General features: G+C 37.0%; 1 protein-coding gene across 1 annotated transcript in view; it reads right to left on the bottom strand.

The window, feature by feature from the left end:
* ARFGEF1 (ADP-ribosylation factor guanine nucleotide-exchange factor 1 (brefeldin A-inhibited)) overlaps positions 1-23,916 on the bottom strand; it is a gene marked incomplete at its 5' end in the record, with an annotated part of 66,749 nt that overhangs the window by 21,892 nt on the left and 20,941 nt on the right. The window contains 14 exons of the mRNA XM_010297213.1: positions 1,254-1,404; positions 1,776-1,934; positions 5,114-5,242; positions 8,818-8,969; positions 10,107-10,278; positions 11,098-11,182; positions 11,280-11,485; positions 12,697-12,808; positions 13,860-14,061; positions 15,214-15,322; positions 15,428-15,567; positions 15,688-15,787; positions 20,142-20,376; positions 23,727-23,860. Coding sequence (XP_010295515.1) covers positions 1,254-1,404; positions 1,776-1,934; positions 5,114-5,242; positions 8,818-8,969; positions 10,107-10,278; positions 11,098-11,182; positions 11,280-11,485; positions 12,697-12,808; positions 13,860-14,061; positions 15,214-15,322; positions 15,428-15,567; positions 15,688-15,787; positions 20,142-20,376; positions 23,727-23,860 — 2,086 coding nt within the window. The remainder of the gene's footprint in view (positions 1-1,253; positions 1,405-1,775; positions 1,935-5,113; positions 5,243-8,817; positions 8,970-10,106; positions 10,279-11,097; positions 11,183-11,279; positions 11,486-12,696; positions 12,809-13,859; positions 14,062-15,213; positions 15,323-15,427; positions 15,568-15,687; positions 15,788-20,141; positions 20,377-23,726; positions 23,861-23,916) is intronic.

The raw sequence follows: 23,916 nt of genomic DNA on the forward strand, positions 1-23,916 counted from the left end.
TGAGCTGGATCTACACCAACGACCAGCAAGTATGATTTAGAGACACCTGACTACAGTTTACGTTCTTGAGCTATTAGGACTTAAAATTTTTAAAGGCCAGTCACTTCAGCGTAGAGAAACTGCCAGCATTTGGAAATAGCAAAGTTGGATAGGTCATCAGGGAACACTAAACTGGAGGATGCATATTGGCAGGGTAGGAAGAAGCTCAGTATACGAGATGTTGGCAGATGCATTCATTTCCAGGCATAAGGTTTCTGTTCAGCAACTCTTGGCAAGGTGAGGGAGTATAAAAGAGAGCACAATGGAAAGAAAAGGACTGACTGCAGAATAAGAAAAGCTGTATGAAGAGAACAAAGCCAGATGATTACGATTAGTTGAGGGTTAAGATCAGGGAAACTAGTATAATAATCATTATTCCTCAAAAATTAAAAAAGTTACATGAAAACTTGGGGGAATGCAAAGCTTTTGCTCAGCTGCAGATGAAGTTGTTCAAAACACAGGAGATACCAAGCATCATACTAAAACTGAAACTTTCTAACAGTCAAATTGAGTGATATATACTTCCTTGACGCTTCTATAGTTTCCTAATATCCTGTACCTGCCTGACTTTAACTGTGTTGCTATAAAAAATGATGATAATAATAATAATAAAAAAAAAATCAACCTTTTAAAGACAATTTAAAATAATTTAAGATAAGACTGGTATACTTTTCTAGGGGGATAAGAAATGTATCATTTATGGAGCAAATTTTGTCTCTCAGGCCAACCTACAAAAGGCACTTATTCAGTACCAAAGTAACCAAAAGAGGAGGAAACAGAATTTCAGAATGTAAGTTAAACTAATCTCCCACTTGGTCTGAATACTACGTCTTTCTCACAAAGTTTCGTAACAGGATGCCTAACCTACACATACTAACTTGCCTGTTTGGTAAAATACTTGGTGCATTAACATTGCAATATTATTAAATCTGATGGTCATACCATCAGCAATCCATTCTTACTTTAATAGAAATGAATAATGTATTTATTTTCTTAATTTTCCCACCCTCCCCCATCCTAGCAATAATACTTAACAGAGCAAAACAAATATTCCAAAAATAGGAATAGGTATATTCAAAGCCTAAGACATTTTTATAAGGACTACTACATGGTCTCATCTCCGAACCTCACAGTTAACAATAATGAAAGCATAAACTGTAATATATATCTGAACAAAGCAGTTAAATGAAATACTTCATAACTGCATTACTTACCCAGTCCCAGCCCCACAAATTCATCAGGTGCCTGATCTTTTGTTCCAGTAAAAGAACCTTCCCTGCCACGCACTGTCCCTGAGATGTAGCGAGGTTTTACTCCAGTTCCTATTAACTGTGCCAGTTCAAGTTGACTGATGCATTTCAGAATCTGTTCCAGAGAATAAAAAAGCTGTTTATCAACAGAAAGCACTTTGAAATAGTACAAAACCAAACAAAAACACTTTAGGCACATCTTTAGAAGAAAAAATTCTAAACACTCAAGGTCAGACAAATATTTATGTTCTTCTGTCTAAAATTAATATTAATTTAAATATTATTGGATTAGTCTCACAATTTTATTTCTCACTTGGACATGTTTTGCTACTTTAATTGGTTGCATAATGTGCAATTCTACATAATGTATGCACAGAAGTATACACTTGGCACTTATCTAAAAACCAACGTATTTATCCACAAGCTACTGTGTTCAAAATCAGTGCATGTGGTTCCTTACAGTTTAAGTACAAATGACTCTTGTACCTCATGCCAGGAATTTCCTAAATAGTTTCCATCTGTATGAGCCACAGTGATGAGAGTTTTAATTGTGTCAATATTCTTCTGCTTCATTTCAGTAATACCAGAACTCACTGTAAGTAACGTAAATCTTGCTAACGCTTGGACATAGGCATCTCTTTCAAGCTACAAATGGGAGAGAAAAAAAAAAAATTGTCTTGTAATTATTTTTTCAGTTTCTTGTTCTTAGTACAGTCTGTGGGATTTCAGCAACTATATTGTTTACCTTTCTCTTCCTAGAACTGAATTGCCAAAGCATTCTACATAGTGAAAATCTCTCATGGTCTTGTGCAGTAAGCTGTGGGACAAAATCAGGCTCAACCGTATTCAGGAACATGAAACGTAACATCTGACAGCATAGGATGTCAGGTTTCTGGGTTTGGTCTTTTTGGATTTTGGGGGCACTTTTTTGGGAAACAGGATGCCGTTTCAGAAGAAATGTGGTTTCTTAGCTAAGCTTCTGCTATTCTTGTACTATACCTGGACCTAGTCTAAAAATGCTGCCTTAGCAGACTCTCTCAAGTTGTAGGATTTTTTTGGCAACAGAATCCAAATAATGTATCTAAAAGGCATGTTCTGCCAATTCCACAAAAATGCTCAAAACTTATTTGATTTAATCTGCACCATTTGGAGCACCTCAGAAGCTTGTGATGCGAGACTGTCATGGGGGGGTAAACAGCAAGTGACCTATAATCTAGGCAGATGAAATCAATCTCACAAAAGAGAATGTTCCACATGTAGATACCTGATTTTTATGTATAGGATATCTATAAACACCAAATGAAACTCCTCAGGTCTCATATGAACTGATTACAACTGTAAAAAGGGGATTACAGTTGTGCTCACAAGTGCATTTTACTCTCCTGTTATGTATGATCCCAAGGCCATGAAGTGAAATGGTTGTACATCAGAGAACCAAATGACAACTATGAAATATATTTGACTGTTTGGATGTTTAAGACCATTCTGAAATTTAAAAAAAAAAAAAAAAAAAAAAAAAATCAATGAACACATAATAAAACAAAATATAAAATATTTCAAAATAACACCAGCTGGAATGTCTGTTTCATAGAGAAAATGCGAGCGCCACAACAGTAGGCAATGATAGAAGGGACGGATTCGCACATAGCCACACAGCACGGCTGCCATGTTCAACGCCAACTACTATTACAGGGTACGCTGGCAAAGGCACAGCAAATTATGTATAAGCACAGAAAAATGGAAGTTCCATGGAAAGAGTACTAAGCAAAGAAGCTTTAGAGTCTACAAACTCTATCTGCTGTAAAAGGAAAATGTTTTCAGTCCTACCTTCCCTCTCTGTTCCATACAGATACTCCCCCTCTGCCCCTTTTTCTAAGCCAAAGTAGGAGAAAAACAACTAAACAATGTGTCCATCAACCAGAAAGTAAAAATAGATTATATAAGTAAATTAAGTACATCCTTTTGATGCATATCTTGTCCCAGATGCTTAAAGACAAAAGTCAGACTGTGTGACAGTCTAAGATTAAAAACCAGAGTCTTTAATTGAGGTTTTAGAGGTGAACATGCATAACAAACTAAGTTGTGGACTTTGGGAATTTTCTTAAAACTAAAAGCCTTCAGCTCCCTCCATTATCTCTCTAGGTGTGTAAATTAATGTTAACTGTTCTTAGACACCAATCTTAACTTCTGTATTGTTATTCAATGAAACAGAAAAGCTGCCAGTACCGGTTAAGCACAAAAGGAAAAACCTGCTTACAATAGAAAAGATGCCTAAGTCAGCTCAAGTACAGATTTATCAGTCTCCTTCAAATCACCAGAGCTATCTGGCGTCTGAAGTCAGACAACACTGCTGCCTAATCAGGACCTTGTGCAATGGAATCATCCTGTAACGTACTGAAATGATAAAAAAAAAAAAAAATCTTGTTTTTAATGATATCAACAAAACAGAATTCCCATAGAAAACCAGGAAAGAATGTAATTTATATTGAAAATACAGAAAAAGCTTTTAAATTTCACCAAATGAGAAGTGTTGTTTTTGAAATACCTCCAGTTCAATCAAGATTATCCCAAGCTAATGGAATGGTATGACTGATTCTGGTACATTCTTGGAGCATGGGGATCTTAGAGCAAATGTGTCCTTGCCCTCCCCATCCAAGGCAGACCATTGCAGGACTGGGAGCTAACCTTTGCAGCTGCTGAAACTGATATTTGTACCAGATCCACTTTTGCAGCTTAGAAACAAAAATAACAGGAATGTGAATTTCGTTCAACAGCTGCAGGCTTCAGGGAAGGCTTTGTTAATCAAATGTTTAAGTCTGTTCAGTTTGAGGGGGGGAAGAAGTAGAAAGACAGAGGAAGGAAATCTTACATGACTTCAAACAGACTTTTTTGAGCTGCTGTATCAGAGGTCCCAATGCGCCTTTCCACATTAGTGATGAAAAGTTACCTAATTTGCTAAATACAAGTGCAAGGGGAGAGGGAAGCAAAGCATTCACTATCATATCATAGTTCAACAGTTTTTTCTTTAAGTTAGTCTTACAAGGTTGTTGGGTTTGAGTGGTTTTGTTTGTTTGTTTAAAAAATGTTTTCAACATAGACATGAAATAATGCAATGTCAATCGTATGAACACATTGCTTGCCTCTCTCTTCAGCTGTTCCTACAATGGATTTATGGCAGACTAGTACTCCATTTATTAACTAATGGTCTACAATAACGTAATAGTATGTTCACTACTGACGATTTTAAAAATGGGTGGGGTGGGGAGAGGCAAGAAAAAGCCTAAGTTTAATCAGAATTACCCTCTGGAGCCAGAGAGTCTGGAATTCTTGGCATTGTGCTTAATGCAAGATACATTCACGCATTACATCAGGAATGACGTTTCCAGTGCCATAACTGTTAAAATGGTATCCAATTATAGAAGTCTCAGATTAGTATAATGTCTCTGAAATTGAGAACAGTATTTCAAACACAGTTCACAGAGATACGATTTTACTTATGAAACAAGATAGAAAGACTCATTTTGTGAAACTTGACAACAAAGCTGAACAGCTCTGTAACAAAACTAGATTTGACATAAAAGTAGTCAACTTGTGGAGAAACAAAAATTCAGTACATAGGCATGGTAGCACTTACCACAAAACACCAGGAAAAATAAAGGTCACTATTTAAAACACTTTCAGTCAAATATCAGATGAAGTAATTGCAGAAGCAGACAGCCTCTAGGTATTGCAGTGCATAGCTTCAGCAACAAGGACTCTTAGAACCCCACTAACATTCTGCTGGTACCTAAATCAACGTATTGTCTCAGTCTTAAATTTCTTACCTGAATGTTGAAAATGCAAGCAATCCTGATTGCACATCGTATACCCTCCAAACAAAGAGAGGCAACTTCTGTGTCATCACAGTCCTGTAGACCCACGCTGAATGCAGCTAGAAAAGGAGTCCATGCCAACTGGAACGTATGCAAAATAAAAGTTACATTAGCAACTGTTAGTACTTGAAGGGAATGGTATAGTTTCAACATCTTGCTGAAGTTAAATTCCATCCTCAACTCACATCATTAACCTCGAGGTTGCCTCTTCCAAAAAGGAAATGGAATAAAATAGACATGAGACACAGAATAGGAAGAAGCATGGTTAGAAGAGACATGAGACATAGAAGTAATGCAGATTGACGCCCCCCTTGGAAGCACTCTCCCTCAGCAAACACCACACACAACCATCTTCAGGTAGCTGGAAAGAAACAAACGCCAAAGTTATGTCAGTTAGATGTCTACTGGAGTTTTGGTATTCCCGGGATAACCTTTATCTTTGCACAGTGAGAAATAAAGACAGAGTCAATAGTTATTGCAAGAACCAACACAGTGTATAATAGATTCCTTTTTGATGAGAAGTATGTACTTGAGTAAGACAAACTTGTCCTGATAACACCAGAAGGAACGAAAAAACAGGTAGGGTAAAATAGGGCACCAAACTTTATTAATTCCACTAAAATTATGGTAAGACAACAACATGACAAGAAACATGACTCTTTCCTTGATCTCTCTGCTCTTCATTTGGTTGCCCTTGTCCCTCCATCTTTTTGTATCTAAGCCACTGCTGATGTTTCCCATTCCTCTTGCCTTAAGGTGGGACTGAGAGCGTAATACAGTCAACTAAAAACTACTGCAGGAGAGTCCACATGGCCTTGTCCTCATGGTCAAGGCTCCCCCTCCCACAGGCAGAAAAAACAATCTGAAGACACAGAGGATCCTGCCGTAACTATATGTCACTATGGAGAGGACACTCCAGGGTACCCAGAACGATTTTGGAAATAAGTCACCCCAGACGAAATACAGAGCCAATGGGCACAGCAGGGAGTAACAGATTTCACACTTAGTTTCATAATAAAATAAGGCACCACAGAGCTTTGGTTTCATTTAAGCCAGTAATTCCAAAAGCACTACCTCAGAAAAGTGTTTAACACTTGAACACGCCAAACCATAACTCTAGGACAGTATTAAAGGCATCGGATAAATTCCTAGATCCAGGACTTAATTTCCTATTGCATGACCTTTAAAGGTCTCTTCCAACCCAAACTATTCTATGATTGTATGTTCCAGAAGTGTATGTTTCTTTTTTTTTCCTCCTCCTTTTCTAATTTTTCATTCCTATTGAAAAAAACACTAGTCTTAAAAAAAAAAAAAAAATTCGCAAACCTGAAATACTTTAAGAACTATGTGGAGATCTGTATAGTATGCTTTATAACTAGATTTACACTGTTATTATAATAGACTGTTTTGTCATTAAAAGGGTGAAAATTAAGCCTCTAAAAATTAGACAATCAATTTTGGGCTGCTTAGGTGGGTGCATAAAGTGAATTTTTGTTCTGTTTTAATCATTTACCAAATCTATCTGTAAAATATAGTTATAATGATAAAGTTTATGCTGGCATCAATGCGTGAAAGAGATACCCAGAAATTTATAAAGCTTTGCTGAATAAAAATTTAAAAAATCTAAATAAAAAAAGTGAAATTAAATATTCAAACTCCACAGTTCTCATTTTTTTGAGAAGACAGCTCTCTGTCCAACATACTACGCTGTCCTCAGTACTTTGATTAATTTATGAACATCCTCAAGTAAGACTTCTAATTCTCAGCACCTTCACAAAAGATGTTTAGGGTGTTAACGTACCCTGCTGCTTTGCATTTTCCTCCTTTGAAAATGAATTTTGCAAATGTACTTTTCAGATACTACAGGCTAGTAATGGTATAGAGTAATAGGGCTAGTATTTTAAAGAAAAATGTTCTATGAAGTCTACAGAGGCCTACAGGCAAGTTATTCCATTTCAGGCTTAAAGACAACAACAGAGAGAAATTATGTACATTACACCTCTGCTAAGTGGCATCCTGAAAGTAGATCTTAAACAAGGGCTTCATTTAGTGTTATTCTGTACATAACAGAGTACTAACCTACATTTATTAATATGGTGATAAAGAACTCAGAAGTTTGCCTCATAGACAGCAATCTTACAGCTAGATCCCCAGTATGCCCAGGTGGCCAAAAAGGCCAATAGCATCCTGGCTTGTATGACAAATAGTGTGGCCAGCAGGAGTAGGGAAGTGATCATCCTCTTGTACTGGTGAAGCTGCATCTCGAATACTGTGTTTAGTTTGGGGCCCCTCACTACAAGAAGGACGTTGAGGTGCTGGAGCGTGTCCAGAGAAGGGCAATGAAGCTGGTGAAAGGTCTGGAGCACAAGTCTTATGAGGAGCGGCTGAGGGAACTGGGGTTGTTTAGTCTGTAGAAAAGAAGGCTGAGAGGAGACCTTATCACGCTCTACAACTACCTGAAAGGAGATTGTAGGGAGGTGGGTGTCAGTCTTTTCTCCCAAATAACAAGCAATAGGACAAGAGGAAACGGCCTCAAGTTGTTCCAGGGGAGGTTTAGATTGGATATTAGGAAAAACGTCTTCACTAGAAGGGTTTCAAGCATTGGAACAAGCTGCCCAGGGAAATGGTTGAGCCACCATCCCTGAAGTATGTAAAAGACATGTAGATGTGGTGCTTAGGGACATGGCTTAGTGGTGGACTTGGCAGTGCTAGGTTAACAGTTGGACTCGGAACTTAAGGGTCTTTTCCAATCTAAATGATTCTGTGATTCTTCACCCTGGGCCTGGAGTTCAACCTAACCTCACAGCACATCACTCCAGGGAACCCTTTGTTTATTGTAATGGTAGTGGTCTGAGACTTTACCTCCCTGGAGCAGTTCATGAAGAGGTCATACGAGCACCACTACTTGCACAAGAGCAGCAAATGAGAGCTCGTGGTAAGGGCGCAACAATTTCTTTCAGTGGCTGTTAACCGAAATTAGTTAGCTATGACAAAGGCCATATCCAATACCATTGAGGCGTAATACATTACTAAACATACTCTGTATCTAAAGTCTGAACCACTGGTACAGAAGCTTTGCACTACACAATACTGAAGACAGGTGTTTAGAATAATCTAATACAGGCCCAGCTACCTCCCCCAAAACTAGATGGCGGTCCTAATCTTTCTTAATTTGCAAGAGACAACATTAGACAGAAGTTTGTTCTGATAATTGCTCCCCCAAAAAGCAATGAAGTAATCTCCCTTTGAAGCGGTAGGAGAGACTCAAACGATGAACTGGGATTACTCATTTCCCACTTTTATAAATCTGTTGTTCTGACTACACCTCTATATATGAAATAAAAATCTTATCATTTCAAGTTCTTAACTACTTTTTATACTTTTGTCCCCTCAACGTACTCCTCATAATTCCTCCGTTATATCAAGGTGTTACTTCTATCAGCATAGACACTTCTTAAATCCAAGGGTAAATGCAACTGAAGTAAAAGGCTCAAAATCCCTCCTTTTCTGTACCAAGTTAAGTGATTTACAAAATTATCAAAACATAGCAGACACACTGAATACACAAGAAGTATTTTCAACAAATCCTGTCAGTCAGTATTTTGTATTTAGAAAGTATGTGATATTCTAGGTAAATATCTAAACATGTATCTCACCTTAAACATGGGTCTCACATGCTCCAGGTGCGTTGCACTAGTAAAAGGTGCCTGTACATGGCTCACTGCCTCCATAAGAGCTTTAGCTGTTTTAGCCATTTGTTCCATTTCCAAATTATATAGGAGTCTTCTCTGCTTTTCACTAGCAACACCTGTAAACACATTTTTTCCTCTCATTTGTGCATCTTTAGCAGTGGTGACTTCAGGAATATAATAATTTTAAATTTTTCATTAAGTGCCATATTCAGATATATTTTTGGTAGTGTCTTCACTTCCTGAGATTACCACACCAGCAAGATATTTCTTTTACAATACAGGTAAAATTTAACTTAAGGTAAACTTATGTCTGAAATGTAACCTAATTTTAAACCTTTACAGAATTTTAAGATCTCCACAACAAACATTTCTTCTCCATCACCTCAACTGACAGCACAACAATAAAAATAGGCGGACACCCTTTTTATGAGGGAGAACTACCTTAATCAACTTTTCATTTCAGTAATGGAACCTCCAACTCATCAAGAAAGTGAAACTCAAGTAGAATGTAAGTCAGCTTCTTTAAAATTACAATAAAAACATTATGTTAATTGAACAAATATTGAAAATAAGAGGGGTTCTTTTTTCCAGATGCAAATTTCATGTCACCAATCTGTTCATAAGGCTAACACAGGACTTAAAAATACACAAATTTGACTATGTTGGGAAAAAGTAAAGTCTCTCTCAATGTTCTCTGTAGAAAACCTAGAATGAATAACATCTGAATCTTCATATTGTGCAAAACACAGAAAAGTTTTCCTGGTATTTGAGAGAGGAAAACATAATTAATTTGAAAAATGCATAAATTAGGGCCCTACCAACAAAACACTGCAAAATTTTTGAAGATGACAGGCTGGTTATTGCAGGAAAACACAATGGTTACCTTAGAAATAGAATGCCCAACTACTATGTTCTGCACTATGCCTATTAGCAACACTGCTACTTCATAGAGCGCCCACATGCATTTCCCTGTGTCACTGTGCAACAGCAAAACCTGCCTTCTCCATGGTCAATGCACTGAACACCAGGAATTCAGATGCAAAGGGAAGTGAAAATAAGCAGTTGCATTTAACACAGATTTAAAGGTAGCATCATGTATTTATGTTAAAAGGAAAAGGATAAGCAATTAGAAGTTAGGACTCATTCTGAGTTAACTGGTGCTTGCTTCATTCATCTCTCATTTTAAAACAGGGACAGCTTCATAAAACTCAAGAGCCAACACTTTGAAGAAAGCTAACATTGCAACTACTTACTTTGTTTACTAGATTTTGTGGGTATTGTTAATTCTTTTGTTTCTTTCATTGAAATCTTCTTTCCAGCTATTTCATTATAGATAGCAGACAAATATTCTTCAGGGAGATCTTTACTGTCATTGATACCTCTATTCATTTTAATATACTGTTCTTTTGTCATTTTGTTCTTAACCTGAAACCCAGAAAGAAGCTATTAAGATCAACAAGTGAGAGAAGTTCATAGCAGTTACAATGTTGCCTATAAAGCAACCAAAAAGATGAAAAGTTGCCATCAAGGACAAACCTGCTGACGCAAAAGAGGTTTTTAAGTATCCAACATATGCAAGACTACACTGTCAAATCTACAAAATAATGCAAGGCCACATGGACGTTACAACACCCATAAACATTCATGGGATCCACAGATCAATTAGACACACATTAAAAAAAAAAAAAGTTTTTTATCTTGTCATACAGACCAAGCTATCTATTTTAGACATAATCCCATAATCTCATAGGAGTTCAATACTCTTTCCAGATTTTGCTTAAATAAATGATGATGGCTAATCATTGCAGCTTTGAGTATTATGCACTGCAGAAGTGAGCTGTATTTATCAAAATAAAGCTGCATTATTTTTTCAAGCAGACTTCAATCAGGAGTAGATTTGTGTTAAAAATCAGGTAAGTAACTCAAGTTCCGGCTTTGACTGTAGGTTAGGTCACTACTGTGAGTGCCATAATATGAAAGCAAATCCACACAATTCCTACTCAACACAGGGTAAGGAAACGATACCTTACAGAAAGGTCTAACCAAAGCAACTTAAAAATCTCAACACCCATGAAATGTAATAGTGTTATTTAAAAGATGCAGAAACTTAATCCACTGTGTTTCTTACACACACACATATATACCGGTGTTGAATTGAACATCAAGCTTTTACAACTACATTGTCACAAGGCCTGAAACTTAGCTATCTGTGGATTGCACAAATATTTTTTTCTAGCAACATACCTGTGGACTGTGAAGATCTGTTGTCAACATGATAATTGAGTAAGCTAAGACATATGCAGTATCTGCACTAGCAAAAAGAGTTTGCCTGAATTGAGAAAGGAGAAAAAGAACAAATGTAACATACTAGGATTTTTGACTTACTATTCAGCTTTCCAAAGTTCTGAAGATAAAGTACAGCTTACCCTTGGTTACATTCCAAATATCTTGCAGCAAATTTCTCCATTAGGCGATCAATTTTTTGAGCCTCTCCTGGAAGACGAAATCCCTCTAGAAACATGCGCAGAGCTGAAACAAAATCCTTTCCTGAAAAGTCGTGTTGGTCTACATATGCATACATGACTTCTTTGTTAAATTTATCATTGTCTCCCAGGAACTCCCCAACCTGAGTCTAAAATAAGAATAGAAAAGACCAACTAGTCCATTTACACTGGAAAAAAAAATGGTAAGTAAGAGCAACAGTCATACTGCCCATATGTCTCACAAAAAGAGAGGCCTGTATGTAATTAGCGATGACATATTCCTGCTTCTCCTCTACTCTCTAAAGCAAAGTATTTTGGCCATATATTCCATCATAATGCTCTCTTACATGTTCATATCTGCCCACTTTCCACCTTCTCTGGTTTTTACTTATATATACCATTTTTTTCTATTAGATGAATTCCACATGTGCACAAGACAAAGTTAATATTACCAATGATTGATTGTTCTCTGCTGTAATGGTTTTTGTAGTTAGGAAACCTACTATAGTAATGAAAAAGCTTACTAAACTCAACTTCATTCCCACTAGAGACCTCAAATACATGCAAGTGATGCTCCAATATAAATAGCTGGTACTCAAATACATCTAGTGGATCACTGTCAATGTGACACAGTACAATGAAAAATACTGTATTCAGATGAAGCTGCCCGTATATGTAAACTGAGGTTAAACATTTGTTTTGATGGCTGATTCTAAGTTCTAATACTGTAATTTGTGACTCTAGTAACAGCTGCAAGCATGGGCATATGCAAGTCCTTCCTTAGAAAACAACAGTGGTGGCTACTAAGCACAATGGTGCAGACTGCTGTTTCAGAAAACTAAGTTTTTCTGAACAATACCAACGTGAGATATTCCCACCCTCCTCAGCCAGATATTGCAGGACCCTCCCAAGTCCAGCAACAGCTGCTAGCTGTAAATAAAATCAAAGAACTAATTTAGATTAAATAACTTTCCTTTGGAAGGCAGCACAAAATGCTTTTCATGTTGCACCATGTTATTTTTTGGCAGTCTCTGAAGGACAGTTACTTGTGGCAGTCCCTTATTGGGCTGAAGTAAATATAGTTTAGTAAGTTGCTCCTAGTTACACTAGCAACTAAATACAAGCCTTGAGTCAGCTCAGTCTTTTTCTTACACTTTGCCAAACTGCAAAATGCACATAGTACAGGGTATAGCTCTCATGCATACTCTCAACTGAAATTCCTGGAGCTTACAAAGAGAAGTTTCCTTTTTTACTTCATTGTGCAAGAATGTTATACACTTTAAAACACTATCACATGATTTGCAATTGGTATAAAAACATCAGCATGAGCAAACAACCATCAGGAAAACAATTTTCTTACTGAATCTAATCTTTCCTCTTGATGCAAGAACTGCGCAATATCTTCAGGGGTAGTGCCAAGCATTCCTTGTTCTTGCAGGTACTGAATCCCTCTCTTTGGTTTCTTGTTGAATCTGTACAATCAAGATCAGGATGGAATGAGTTAACCCTTTTATCCATGCACAAAGCCTTACCTGCTTAAGTAAAAAAGATTAAATAATTTTGGATGAGATACTGAAAGTCTATGTATTAAATATTTTTCCTTTATCAAACTATGCATTAGATAGGAATGATCTATTCTGTTCTATAATTATTCCTTTCATCATTGGATGACTTTATCCCCCCCTCCCCCCCCATAAACAGCCTCCTCCTCTTTGCTATGTAACTGCCAGCATGGCATCTAAGCAGCTGCCAGTAGAGCTAAACACTATCATTTACTCTGGCACTCATGAAGAAAAAAAATATTCTACAGAAATAGCGAAGTCTTGTCTTGGAAAGGAACAATTATGCTTTGTTGCTTTTTGTTTTAATCTCTATGAAACAATCAAGAAATCCATGAGTTGCCTGTAAGAACAGAAATGTACACAAGTCACCAGGTAACTGAAACCCTAAAGGACTACGGTATGTTTGTTCAGGGTCTGAACTACAGAAAGTACTACAGAAAACCTTTGGTTTTGCATAAAGTGACCTCACTAAGGAGGTGAGGTGACAAGGCTGAAATCACACAGAAGGTTCATGTCAGACTGCACTGAGAAGTTATACTACCCTCCAGTTCTAAATATGACAATTTAATTAATCAGAAGGAAGCATCATCTTAAGCATATAGGCACTTTCAACAGTAACGTGTACATTAAAACGGGTCATATTCAACTGATCACATGAGTTCAATGTTCTTTTTATCCAAATATAAAAATCTTATTTTTAGACAAGCAGGTCTGGAGAAAAAAGAACAAACATTCAGAGTACTCATCTTCTAGCTGTGAGGAATTAGGTTAACACAAAACACTGTTGACAGGCTCCAAAGGGGACACCATTCAGCACTCTTTCACCAGAGGAAGTGCTGTTACATCCAGAGTTTTTTTCCTAACACAAGATGAGTATCTATGAGGAGAAGGAAGAAAAACCCAGGAATCTTCATAGCTCCAAAAGAATCCACCCTCCCACGGGTGATAAAAGGGCACTCACAAGTCAATTCCTTGTTCTATTATTTCCTTTTGTTGCTTTAGGACCTCAAACTGCTCTGGGTTGTCAGTGCCAGACATCTGTGTGCTGTAACTGCCAATTCCTGATGAAGCAGTAGAATCCAAGGAGTTTAAACTTCCATATCTGTTAATTGTCTCAGGGTGTTTGGTTTCATTGCTGTCCTGTTCTGTCGGTTTTTCTTGCCCTATAAATTGAAAAGCATTACATACATACAAAATATATGCAGTGAAAAGAAATTAAAATCATGGGTTATTCTTCAAATCCTCTCTGAAGGCTTCTAAAACTTACTAGGGTTATCTTCAATGTTCTATTTATTTTTACAGAAATTCCGCTTTTGGTTTGGTTGGGAAAATAAAAAAAAAAATACCACAATATATTGGTGGAGTCACCATCACTGGAGGTGTTCAAAAAACACATAGATGTGGCACTTCAGGAGATGGTTTAGTGGGCACGCTGGTGTCAGGTTGACGGTTGGACTTGATGATCCTAAAGGTCTTTTCCAACCTTAATGATTCTATGATTCTGTATCAAGGAGGATTCTTTCAGTCCATCACACACCCAAAATTTACATCTTAAACTGCGACTATAATTTGTAGGCAATTCGAAAAAAGCATACGAACCGTAGAAACTCAATTACAGATCTTTCCTTTCATTTTCAAGTCTGATGTTACCTTTGACCTGAAGCTAATCACTACCTTTTTGAAACAAAGTGTCTAGAAGCATTTATGATCAGACATGCCAAGGAGCTGCTGCTCCCAGTTCACAGACAGCCATGGTAACCACCTCTGAAAAGGTTATTACTTCAGCTACCAACTTTAAGCACTTAATCTGAAAATTCTGGAACAACCATAGTTCTTTTCACCTCAGGTCAGATGGAAACAAGTTTAAAACAAGTAATAATTTAGTTACTTCACAACATTGAAAGTTCTATAGCTATATATTAATAATTTAAAAAACCCGCTCTCCATCCAGCTTGCTTCAGTAGTAATTTAATCAATATGAAGTTAGATGAAATAAGGGGAGCTTCAAAGTAAGTTTTGTGGTCCTTTTAAAATTAGAAATACAGAAAATAACAGGATTTAATAATTTTAAGAGTACTAGCTTTCTAGGAATTCATACAATTAAGAAAAGACAATTTAGACAACTTCTTCAAATGACACCAATCCAAACTTATCAATATTTCTACCAAAGGAAAAAAAATTTTATTCTCTCTCTTTTTTTAATGCAAGAAGTTTCACTAATTTGGACACTAACAGTATCAAAACACCGGAAAAATGCACTAAATTCCTGCAGCACCTCTTTAGTAAAGCCAGAAGAAACATGTCTTGTATCTTACCAAGTGTCGTCTGAGAATTGGGATTTACATATTGATCCTTACTCCACTCCACCATGCACTTCAAGATCGATACTAAGCATTCCAATCCCTTTTTTCTCAAACTTAACTCCTAGAAAAAATTTCAAGAGCAATCCATTAGAGAAATGGAGAGTTTAGTCTTAACCTATCATGCCAAGAAACATAAAGCTTCATAAAAATTTGGCAGAATTTTTACCTGAACATTGGACATGCCAAGTTCTTGGCTACCCCTTCCTTGAGCAATCTTTGAGAGGTCATTAACCAGCCTTTCAAATATATTTGCTGCATTTAAATCACAATCGTAGTTCACGTAGATGTCCACAACGCTCTGGGCATCTATAAACAAAGTGACATTGTCAAACTTGGAACAAAAACTAGATCATTCATTGAAAGGCAAGCACAATTTTGCTATCGAGCAGAAAAATGTAAAAACTAGAACCAAATGGTCCTCAATACCTGCACATATCCTTGTCAGCGTTTGTATAACCATCCATTTATGATCAAATGAGCTAGTAGAAGTTTCCAAGATATACAGGAAAATTTCTTTGAAGAAAACCTAACAAACATTCCAGGAAGAGGAAAAAAAATAAAATCTATTACAAACAGTCACTAATTTCGATGGCCAATATTCTGACACACAACTCCGAAAGCAGCACTTTAGAAGTACAGGAAATGAGAAAAATAAAAAGGAGGAAAGGAGGAAATACAACTTATGCTCGATACATTCACAGTAGGAATCTGAATTATTACGTATGTACTTCTGGAGTTCTGTCCAGCTGAAAAATGTGGTTTATATTCCAATCACTCAAAAACAGAAGAACCAGGAACAATGTGAAGTCCTAAAAGACAATTTAGCCTAAAAAGAAGTCTAAGCTGCTGTTAAAGAGTTCAAGATCATTTGGCATTTTGAAAGGAGAGATATTACCTTACCACAAAATATTTTCTCTATGAGATGAAGTTATTATGCCACAAACATAACAAACAGCCACTTACACCAATTTAAAGTATTGGACTTTCATTAGAAGGGAAACATCATGATACAAAAGAATCACTCTACGGTATTTACTGGAGGAAGGGTACTGGTCAAGCATAAGAAATGCAGCAGGTCCTTTAATGGGAAAGTTACTCTTCCCTAAAAGAGATATTAGTTTTCCCTGAAATTGCCTCAGATCAGATGATTTTGTTTGGAACAGAGACTATTTTATGCCCTCTCAATTAGTTCCTCACCAGATCCATTAGTATTATAGGCTGACTGTTTCAGCTGAGCATGCTTAGCAGCTAGGGCAGGCTTTTTCTCACTTCTTCCCTAAGCAGCAGCAACTGCTGTAAAAGCATATGAAACTCAAAATGTGAGCTGCTACATGGCATTACATCACCATCCTACACAGCATTACATCACCGTTCTGTACTTCTGAGAGCTCACCTCTCCACAGCTAGTTGGGGCTACCAAATCCACCAACATACGTTTTTTCTAGAATGCTGCTGATAGTCCCAAGCCATCAAATTCTTCTCTGACAGCAGCATGCAAACATGCAAATATATAACTTCCTTTGTTTTTAATCTTAGATAATCCCTTATACCACAGAATTTTTACAGAGATTTTATGCTATTAGCCAGGTAGAGATAAGCATAAGGCTAATTTCACTTTAAGTCATGTGTTCGGGGGAAAAACAGCAACACTGATTTTTAAGCAACTTTGATGGTAAGCCATTTCCTCAAGCAAAACGTGGTAACAATTTTTCCATTTTATTGGCGTCTTTAGAGAAAAAGAGGCACACAGCACAATCCAGTTACTAGTCTTAATAAGGAAAGCATCTCTATGAAACATAAGGACTTCAACACATAACAGATCAAAGACATTCAAGTGCTTAAATATCTCAAGAGTACTAGACTGATTTTAGTCACAACTATACATGATCCAAACAGAGGAAGACAAAGTTTTAATAAAGGTTATGCTATAAACAATCTTAGTTACATATTTACTGTTTTCTGATTTTTTTTACTAAAAGACCATAATGTTATATACCCTGTGGAATCAGGAAAATATTTTTTTTTTCTGGTAGAGAATTTTTAAAAAGTAAGTCACTGACAGAGCACAGAAAAAAGATTCAAGTATAAAAAATTAAATCCAAACCTAAGCTAGAAGAGAAATTAGCTGGAAGGTATGCATACTACGAAGACACTTTAGACCTCTATGCTTCTGAGACAGAAAGACTGCTTGCTTCTGGTGTCAACTTTAGACAAACATATCTTGGAATGAACAGCTGTCAAAACCATACTGATTATTTACATTTCAGATATTTAAAAATGCTATCTATCAGTATGTTACTTATTGCAATTCATGTCACAGAGCTGAGACTTTATTCCTAGCATATTGGAAAAGTAAACCAGAAGAGAGCTAATTACTTAGTTTCGTTAACTGAAAATAAGCATTTTAAGAGTGCTTATTCACACTTATGAAAGGGTGGTAATCGTAAGTATAACTAAATGACACCCCAAGACCCCTGATACCTAGGACCTGATCTGCTGCAAATATATTCACTGACCCACTTAGAAATACAGTTATGATACAATTAAGGTACGATTCAAACTATTTTAACTGTAAGAGGGCAGTGCTAGATGAATATTTAAATCAAGGGACCAAGGGAGGGTCTCTTTCAACAGAATCTGAAACTATATATATGCCCAAAATTTCCTACACAGATGAAGAATGCAGTCTCAATCCCAAAATATATAGATTTTGCATATTATAAATCAGAGCATATGGCTCTCCTTACAGCTCCAAGACACAAACTGAATGTGAAGTTATCTACTTGTCTGCCCACATCTTCTAAATAACCTTTAGGATCAGTAGCTGAAAGAAGAGGAATTCTTAGCTCACAACCAGGAAAAGAGTAAGTTTCTAGAAATTGCTGTCCCCCGTACTTTGTAATGGATGGATACTCTGGTGACATCGAGCTTTTGTGTTTCATATTTGTGAGGAGGAAATGCAGCCCTGCTATGTGGTGGTGGTCCTAATTTAGCATATTCTAGAAGCTGCTACAATAGTGTAGCATATCCTATATCCAGTTTTCCTCAGATATATCTTCATTTTCTGTGTGGAATTTGGGAAAAGGATGGTAGCGATGGAAGCTCATGAAATTTCTGTCAGGGAAGCTGGATTGCAATGCATTTACCACCTACAAGCTGACTTGTAAGCTCTGCAAACACCTAGGGAGCCCAACACTTTCTGGGAAGCAGGCTGTGTGACTGGAAGAGCACCTCAGCGCAGTCTGTCTTGATGTGCTGAACACTGAACATGTACTAACAGTCTTGTTGAGCACACGCAGTTTGTCTTGAAGGTCTTCAAAATGCATCATATTTTCAAAGCACATTCAATCAATCACTAAACCTGTATTTCCATCCAAGCTATGCTCAAGGAAATCCTATTGTTTCCTCCCCAAAAGGGCACCAAAATAACTTGGTAAGTGATCAGAACACAATACCCTTCTGACAGAGTACTGGCAAAATGAGGTTCTTCCTCCAAAGATGCCACAACATATCAACTTATACAATGACACGCATAGATGAAGAAATCCCTGAATTCAAGGTCCTTATAGCAGCAATGTTATCAACATTTCTCATCACCTTTTCATGTACTTAACCTTCACACTGGGGCAATCTGTAGGCTTCAGTGTTCACATCGACTCCCAAAACATAAAATTACAAAAATGAACAGGAGGAACACACTGTGCACACTACTAATTTACCATGGATTTAAGATTTTTTAACACATGGGACACACAAGAGAGTAGCCACATGGTTCAAATGGACAGAATCTTTCCAAGAAGCTGCTCATACCCTATGGCACAAAAATTAAGTCAAGAACAAAGCCTCTACATACATCTTCCTTTTCCCTATGACTTAGAATATATCCACCCAAAATTTTCAATGTCTGTAAGGACTTTGAGGACCTGAGGAAATGCGATTATCTTATTCAGGACATATATTGATGTAGCCCCTGATACACAAAAGGGAAGTGGCTACAATAATCAAATAGCTGGGATTTCCCTAGAGAAAGAAATCTGTTCGAGTGACGTCAAAGAGAATCCACAATGCATTTCAAGTCATTAATTTTCTTTGCAAAAACATATACTTGTTTCTCTGCAAAAACATATATTACATCGGCTTTTCATAAGTGTACTCATTTTCTTAATATGTACTATCTAGTGCAGAGCTCAAACTTCCTAATCGCATTATTGAACACTGGTTGACTGAGCTTATCCACAAACCTACTCAATTCTGAGTTTCAGCAGCATTCTACAATAATACCATGCCACAGCCAACAAAAAACTCTGCTTTTAAATAAAGGAAACTAACTCAAATAGTAATAGTAGTGAGTATGGGCAATAAGTTATGATTGTAAAAATTCACCTCAATCACAGTAAATCAAAGTATGTTTTGCACTGTAAAATTTCTTAGTTTTTGTTAATGTCTATTATTAAGTGATGAAACGGCTTACTTCTTTATTAGGTACTTCATTTCATGTTCTAGCTAAAATATGATGGAAATTTTTTTTAAACAGCCCTACAAAAGTTTTCCCATCACTTTCCTCTTCACCAAACAATTTAACACTACCACAAGTGTCACATTACTTCTGATGTTAGAGCAAATCTTATTTAGTCTCTAAATGTTCCAAAGGAAATGCTGCTGTTTTATTTAAGGGGGTTAAGGGCATTGTTGCAAGCAAGTCCATTGACACTGGGTGAAGAAGAGCTTCTGCGCATGGCAAGATCTGGCAAGTCTTCCGCAAAAGCTGAGATTCAGAAAGGAAGACAAATTTCTCTAAGCAAGACCAAGCTACACACAAATATAAACAACTATTCACTTAACAATGTCCGCCCCTTAAATTAGAAATTCACGTAACGTACCTCGATCTGCATCTTTAGATGAGTCTTAAAGTTTGAGAGGAGGGTAAGAAATATAGAAAGTGAAAGTTCAAAAACTTCTGGAACTGATGAGACTCCATTTTTTGACAGTGCAACACAAAGGTACTGCTTAATAGCATTAATAAACATCTCATTCGTCCTGAAGACAGGTCCTGCATTTTGCAGAATAGACAGAAGCAACTGCAATGAAAGAATCTTTGATCGCAGTTCATGAGATCTAGAATAAAACAATACAACGTATCAGCTCAGTGTAAGTTATTAAAAAAAAAAAAAATCACACCACAATGATTTTGTATGTTCATGAAATAAACTCAAACGACACAACTTGGTGTAGAAAGCGGCATACTTCAGCCAAGAAGGTGGGCAGGAATAACCTTTTCCAGTTACAGTTTCTCTCCATTACTATTGAGCTACTCTCTCTTCTGCAGCACAGTGCTGCAGAACAGCAGCAACAGTAGGCCATGCTGCCCATCTTAGCCAGCGGATGAAGGGAGCATTCCTTTTAAAGTTTTGGAAGATACCATCTAAACTATCCAGCCCATCTACAGAACACGGACTACCAAAAGGTGGAAATTCATCCTCCTCTATTTCCACCAGCATGGAAAGAGAGCTGAAGGACCATAAAGACAACAGCTGTACTGCCCGACCTACTTCCTCTCAACACTGAAATCTCTTTCTCAAAGACAGTGTTTTATATTGTTTATTAGTCACTGTCCCCATCTCACTCCAAGACCAGCTAAGATACAGAACATGCCTATTTTAAACATGGCAATAGCAAAGTCAGGCAACTGGAGCGTTGTCAAGTGCTCCACGGCAACATCACGCTTCTTGCAGACTGAAGTAAGCTAGAATTCATGTCAGAACAGTGCTACTATTTATGCTTTAAAACAAGCAAGCAAACAACCACACCACCACCCCGCCATGGGAAATCTGCGTCTATGAAAATACAATGCAATTCAAATAGCATTCCAGGTGAAAGCATTCCCTCATCAGACTCCTGATGCTCCTTTTCACTTCTGATCATCACAGAAGAGTGTAGCTCTTCTGAAGAGCATGTATAGACACAAATGGCTTTCCCAGCAAGACAGTCCACAGCTTTCATTGAACAACCACCCACTGATGGAGGACAGTTATGAAACATAAGGAATAACGACAGGGAATTTTTCATACAGTACAGCCCAGACATGGTAAAGGGTGCTTCAAGTCAACATGTGATGTACACAACAGTTGGGTATTTGCCGTATACTGCAAAAAGATGAGCTTAATGAACAAAGAGTAATTCCAGTCTAGCTAAAAACAAAAATGCAAATTAGTAACAAGTATGTTGCAAATAAACTCAATGATTCCTGCACGCCAGCAAACAAAGTGGGATGGGTTGGGATGGGGGTATCAATAGAACATAACCCCAAGCTTAGACTTTTTGTTTTAAGACATTTTTTAGAAGCAAAACATAGCCAGTCAAATTGAGTGAGGAACTTGTTCCTCCCATTCCTCTTAATGGGCTGCAGGTCAATGTAAATGCTCCAAATCAGCTCTCTAGTTCTTCAAAAAAATGTCTGGCTCTTGGACCCTGCACAGCTGCATAGAACCTAGCATAACCATCTCCTTTGATGCAAAAGGCTTGATTTTTGCATCACGTTGTATCAAGTGTGCAGACAGCACATCACCAGACCGTACTTTGCTATGAAACGTAAGAATTTAAATATGAAAAGAATCTCAATCGTAAATAAAATATTAAATATTGCCTACTTCCAGCAAGTGTCAGCTCATAACTGAAGTCCTAATTTGCTGGATTCACCAATTCTGTATGATGTGTAAAGCCCGCTTAATTTAAAACAAGTTTAAGGATTAAAATCTAGTAAGTGAACCTTCAAGACATTTCTCCCCCATCTCATTTTATTCCAGGGAAAAAGGAAATAAAGGCATTAAGCAGGTTCCCAGGAAGTACAATCCTGATCTCAATTCCCAGCCTTGGCATTTTAAGCTAAAGCTCTATGTCCAGTTATCTAAAATTTAAAATATTTTCATTAAAGAATTCATAGCTAATTCCATCGGAAAGACGATTTTAAAGAGGCAGACAAGACTTTTTTTAAATGCTGTAGATATCCTACGCCTCCTCTTCCAATTACAGCATGTTTGTAATAGTTCAAAAAGCCATCAATGCCTCAGAACCACTGATAAATTCTAGGCACTTCTCCAAACACAAGACGTCTCTGAATGCCTTTGCAGCTAATTCTTGTTGCCCTAAATGCTGTTTCCCCCATTTGTTTTATATGAAGAGTTTAATTAGTTCTAATATGAACGTCAAGGACTCCATGGATTCAGATGAGATCCTCCAAGTGTCTCAATAGGTATTGCTGCTCTTCCAGATGGAGTTAATCCATTAAAGGCTTTAATAAATGGACAGTCTTATTCTCAGAGAACCAACTAAAACCACAGGATTTTCATGGCATTTCCTGGAAAACAAATTCTCAAAAATAGTGAGGAAAAATGTCATGACTTTCCATAGTGCATCATTATGAAAACAATCTGAAAATGGTTCTAGACTAACCCTTCAAAACCCTTTCTACTACATGGTAATTTTTTTTCAGCTCATTAAATCCACGACACGTATCAGTGAGTAAACTGTCTTAAAGTTACCTGCTTTAAAAGATAAGACTTTGGAACAGTAAAGCTGATTTTATTTTGAAGAATACTGGGCCTTTGACTGTCATCAGAAGTCATACTATAATTTTAATATTTGAGGAACAAAAAGGCATTCCCTTGAAAATTATTACCAATTGTTCCTAATGTGCAAAAAAAGATGCATATAAATTCTATTCAAGATCAGAAAAGCAACATTCTTTGCCAACACTCACAACTAACTAATAACAGCATCCATCTATAGAGGAGAATTTTTTTTGTTTGTTTGTTTACAATGAACAATTCTCTAACTCGAATTGAAAACACAGTATCTTCAGTCAGAGGACAAGATCTCCAAAACAGCCAAATAAAGACTTTGTTTTCAAAACATTTGTGTTTTGATTAAGGAGGCTGTCAAAAGTGTCCAACCTGAGCAAAAGAATGAAACACTATATCACAAATTTATCATAACCAGTATCGGCTCAAAGTGAGGAGCTTAGATTAAGATGAAGTAGAGCTGGTCATGTGTGCTGGATACCCAACATATAAGAGATGTAAGAAATTGTGGGGCATAAACAGCAACGATTACAAACCTAGATCCCTTAAAAGCAGAGCAACATTAGCCAAAACAAAAATACCTGAAGACCTTCTTTACAAACCCTTCTGAAAAGCGTTACAGAGAGCAACTAGGAAGAACATGATGTACTTGCAGGAAGCATAGGCTTTGTTAAGAAACTTCTAAACAGTTATATGGGTAGGAGTAGTTGCTTTCATTTAACATACAAAAGATGCATTAAAACAAAAAAGTACCTTTTCAAAGTTTCTAGGTTCTTTTTACCATACCATTATTTTCTCAATAACTGAGGACTCACAAAAATATTTAACTGACTAATTTTTACTTTCAAATAGAAAAGATTCATCATGAGAACTCTTAATTCTACTTACTTTGGATCTGGTGGTCCATCTGACAGGGGCTTCATGGAGAGTTTACACAGTGACCTGAATACAAGGAAGGCATCCTTTTGTAAAATGTGGGAAAACTTAGCACCAGGGGTAGGTCCTGAAGAATTTCCAGATTCCTAAAGAAGTTAACATATTTCAGTATTCCATTTTGCATTAGCAGGTTGTGTAGGGA

This window comes from Phaethon lepturus, unplaced genomic scaffold, assembly GCF_000687285.1.
Source record: "Phaethon lepturus isolate BGI_N335 unplaced genomic scaffold, ASM68728v1 scaffold9451, whole genome shotgun sequence".
NCBI classification, from domain to species: Eukaryota; Metazoa; Chordata; class Aves; order Phaethontiformes; family Phaethontidae; genus Phaethon; species Phaethon lepturus.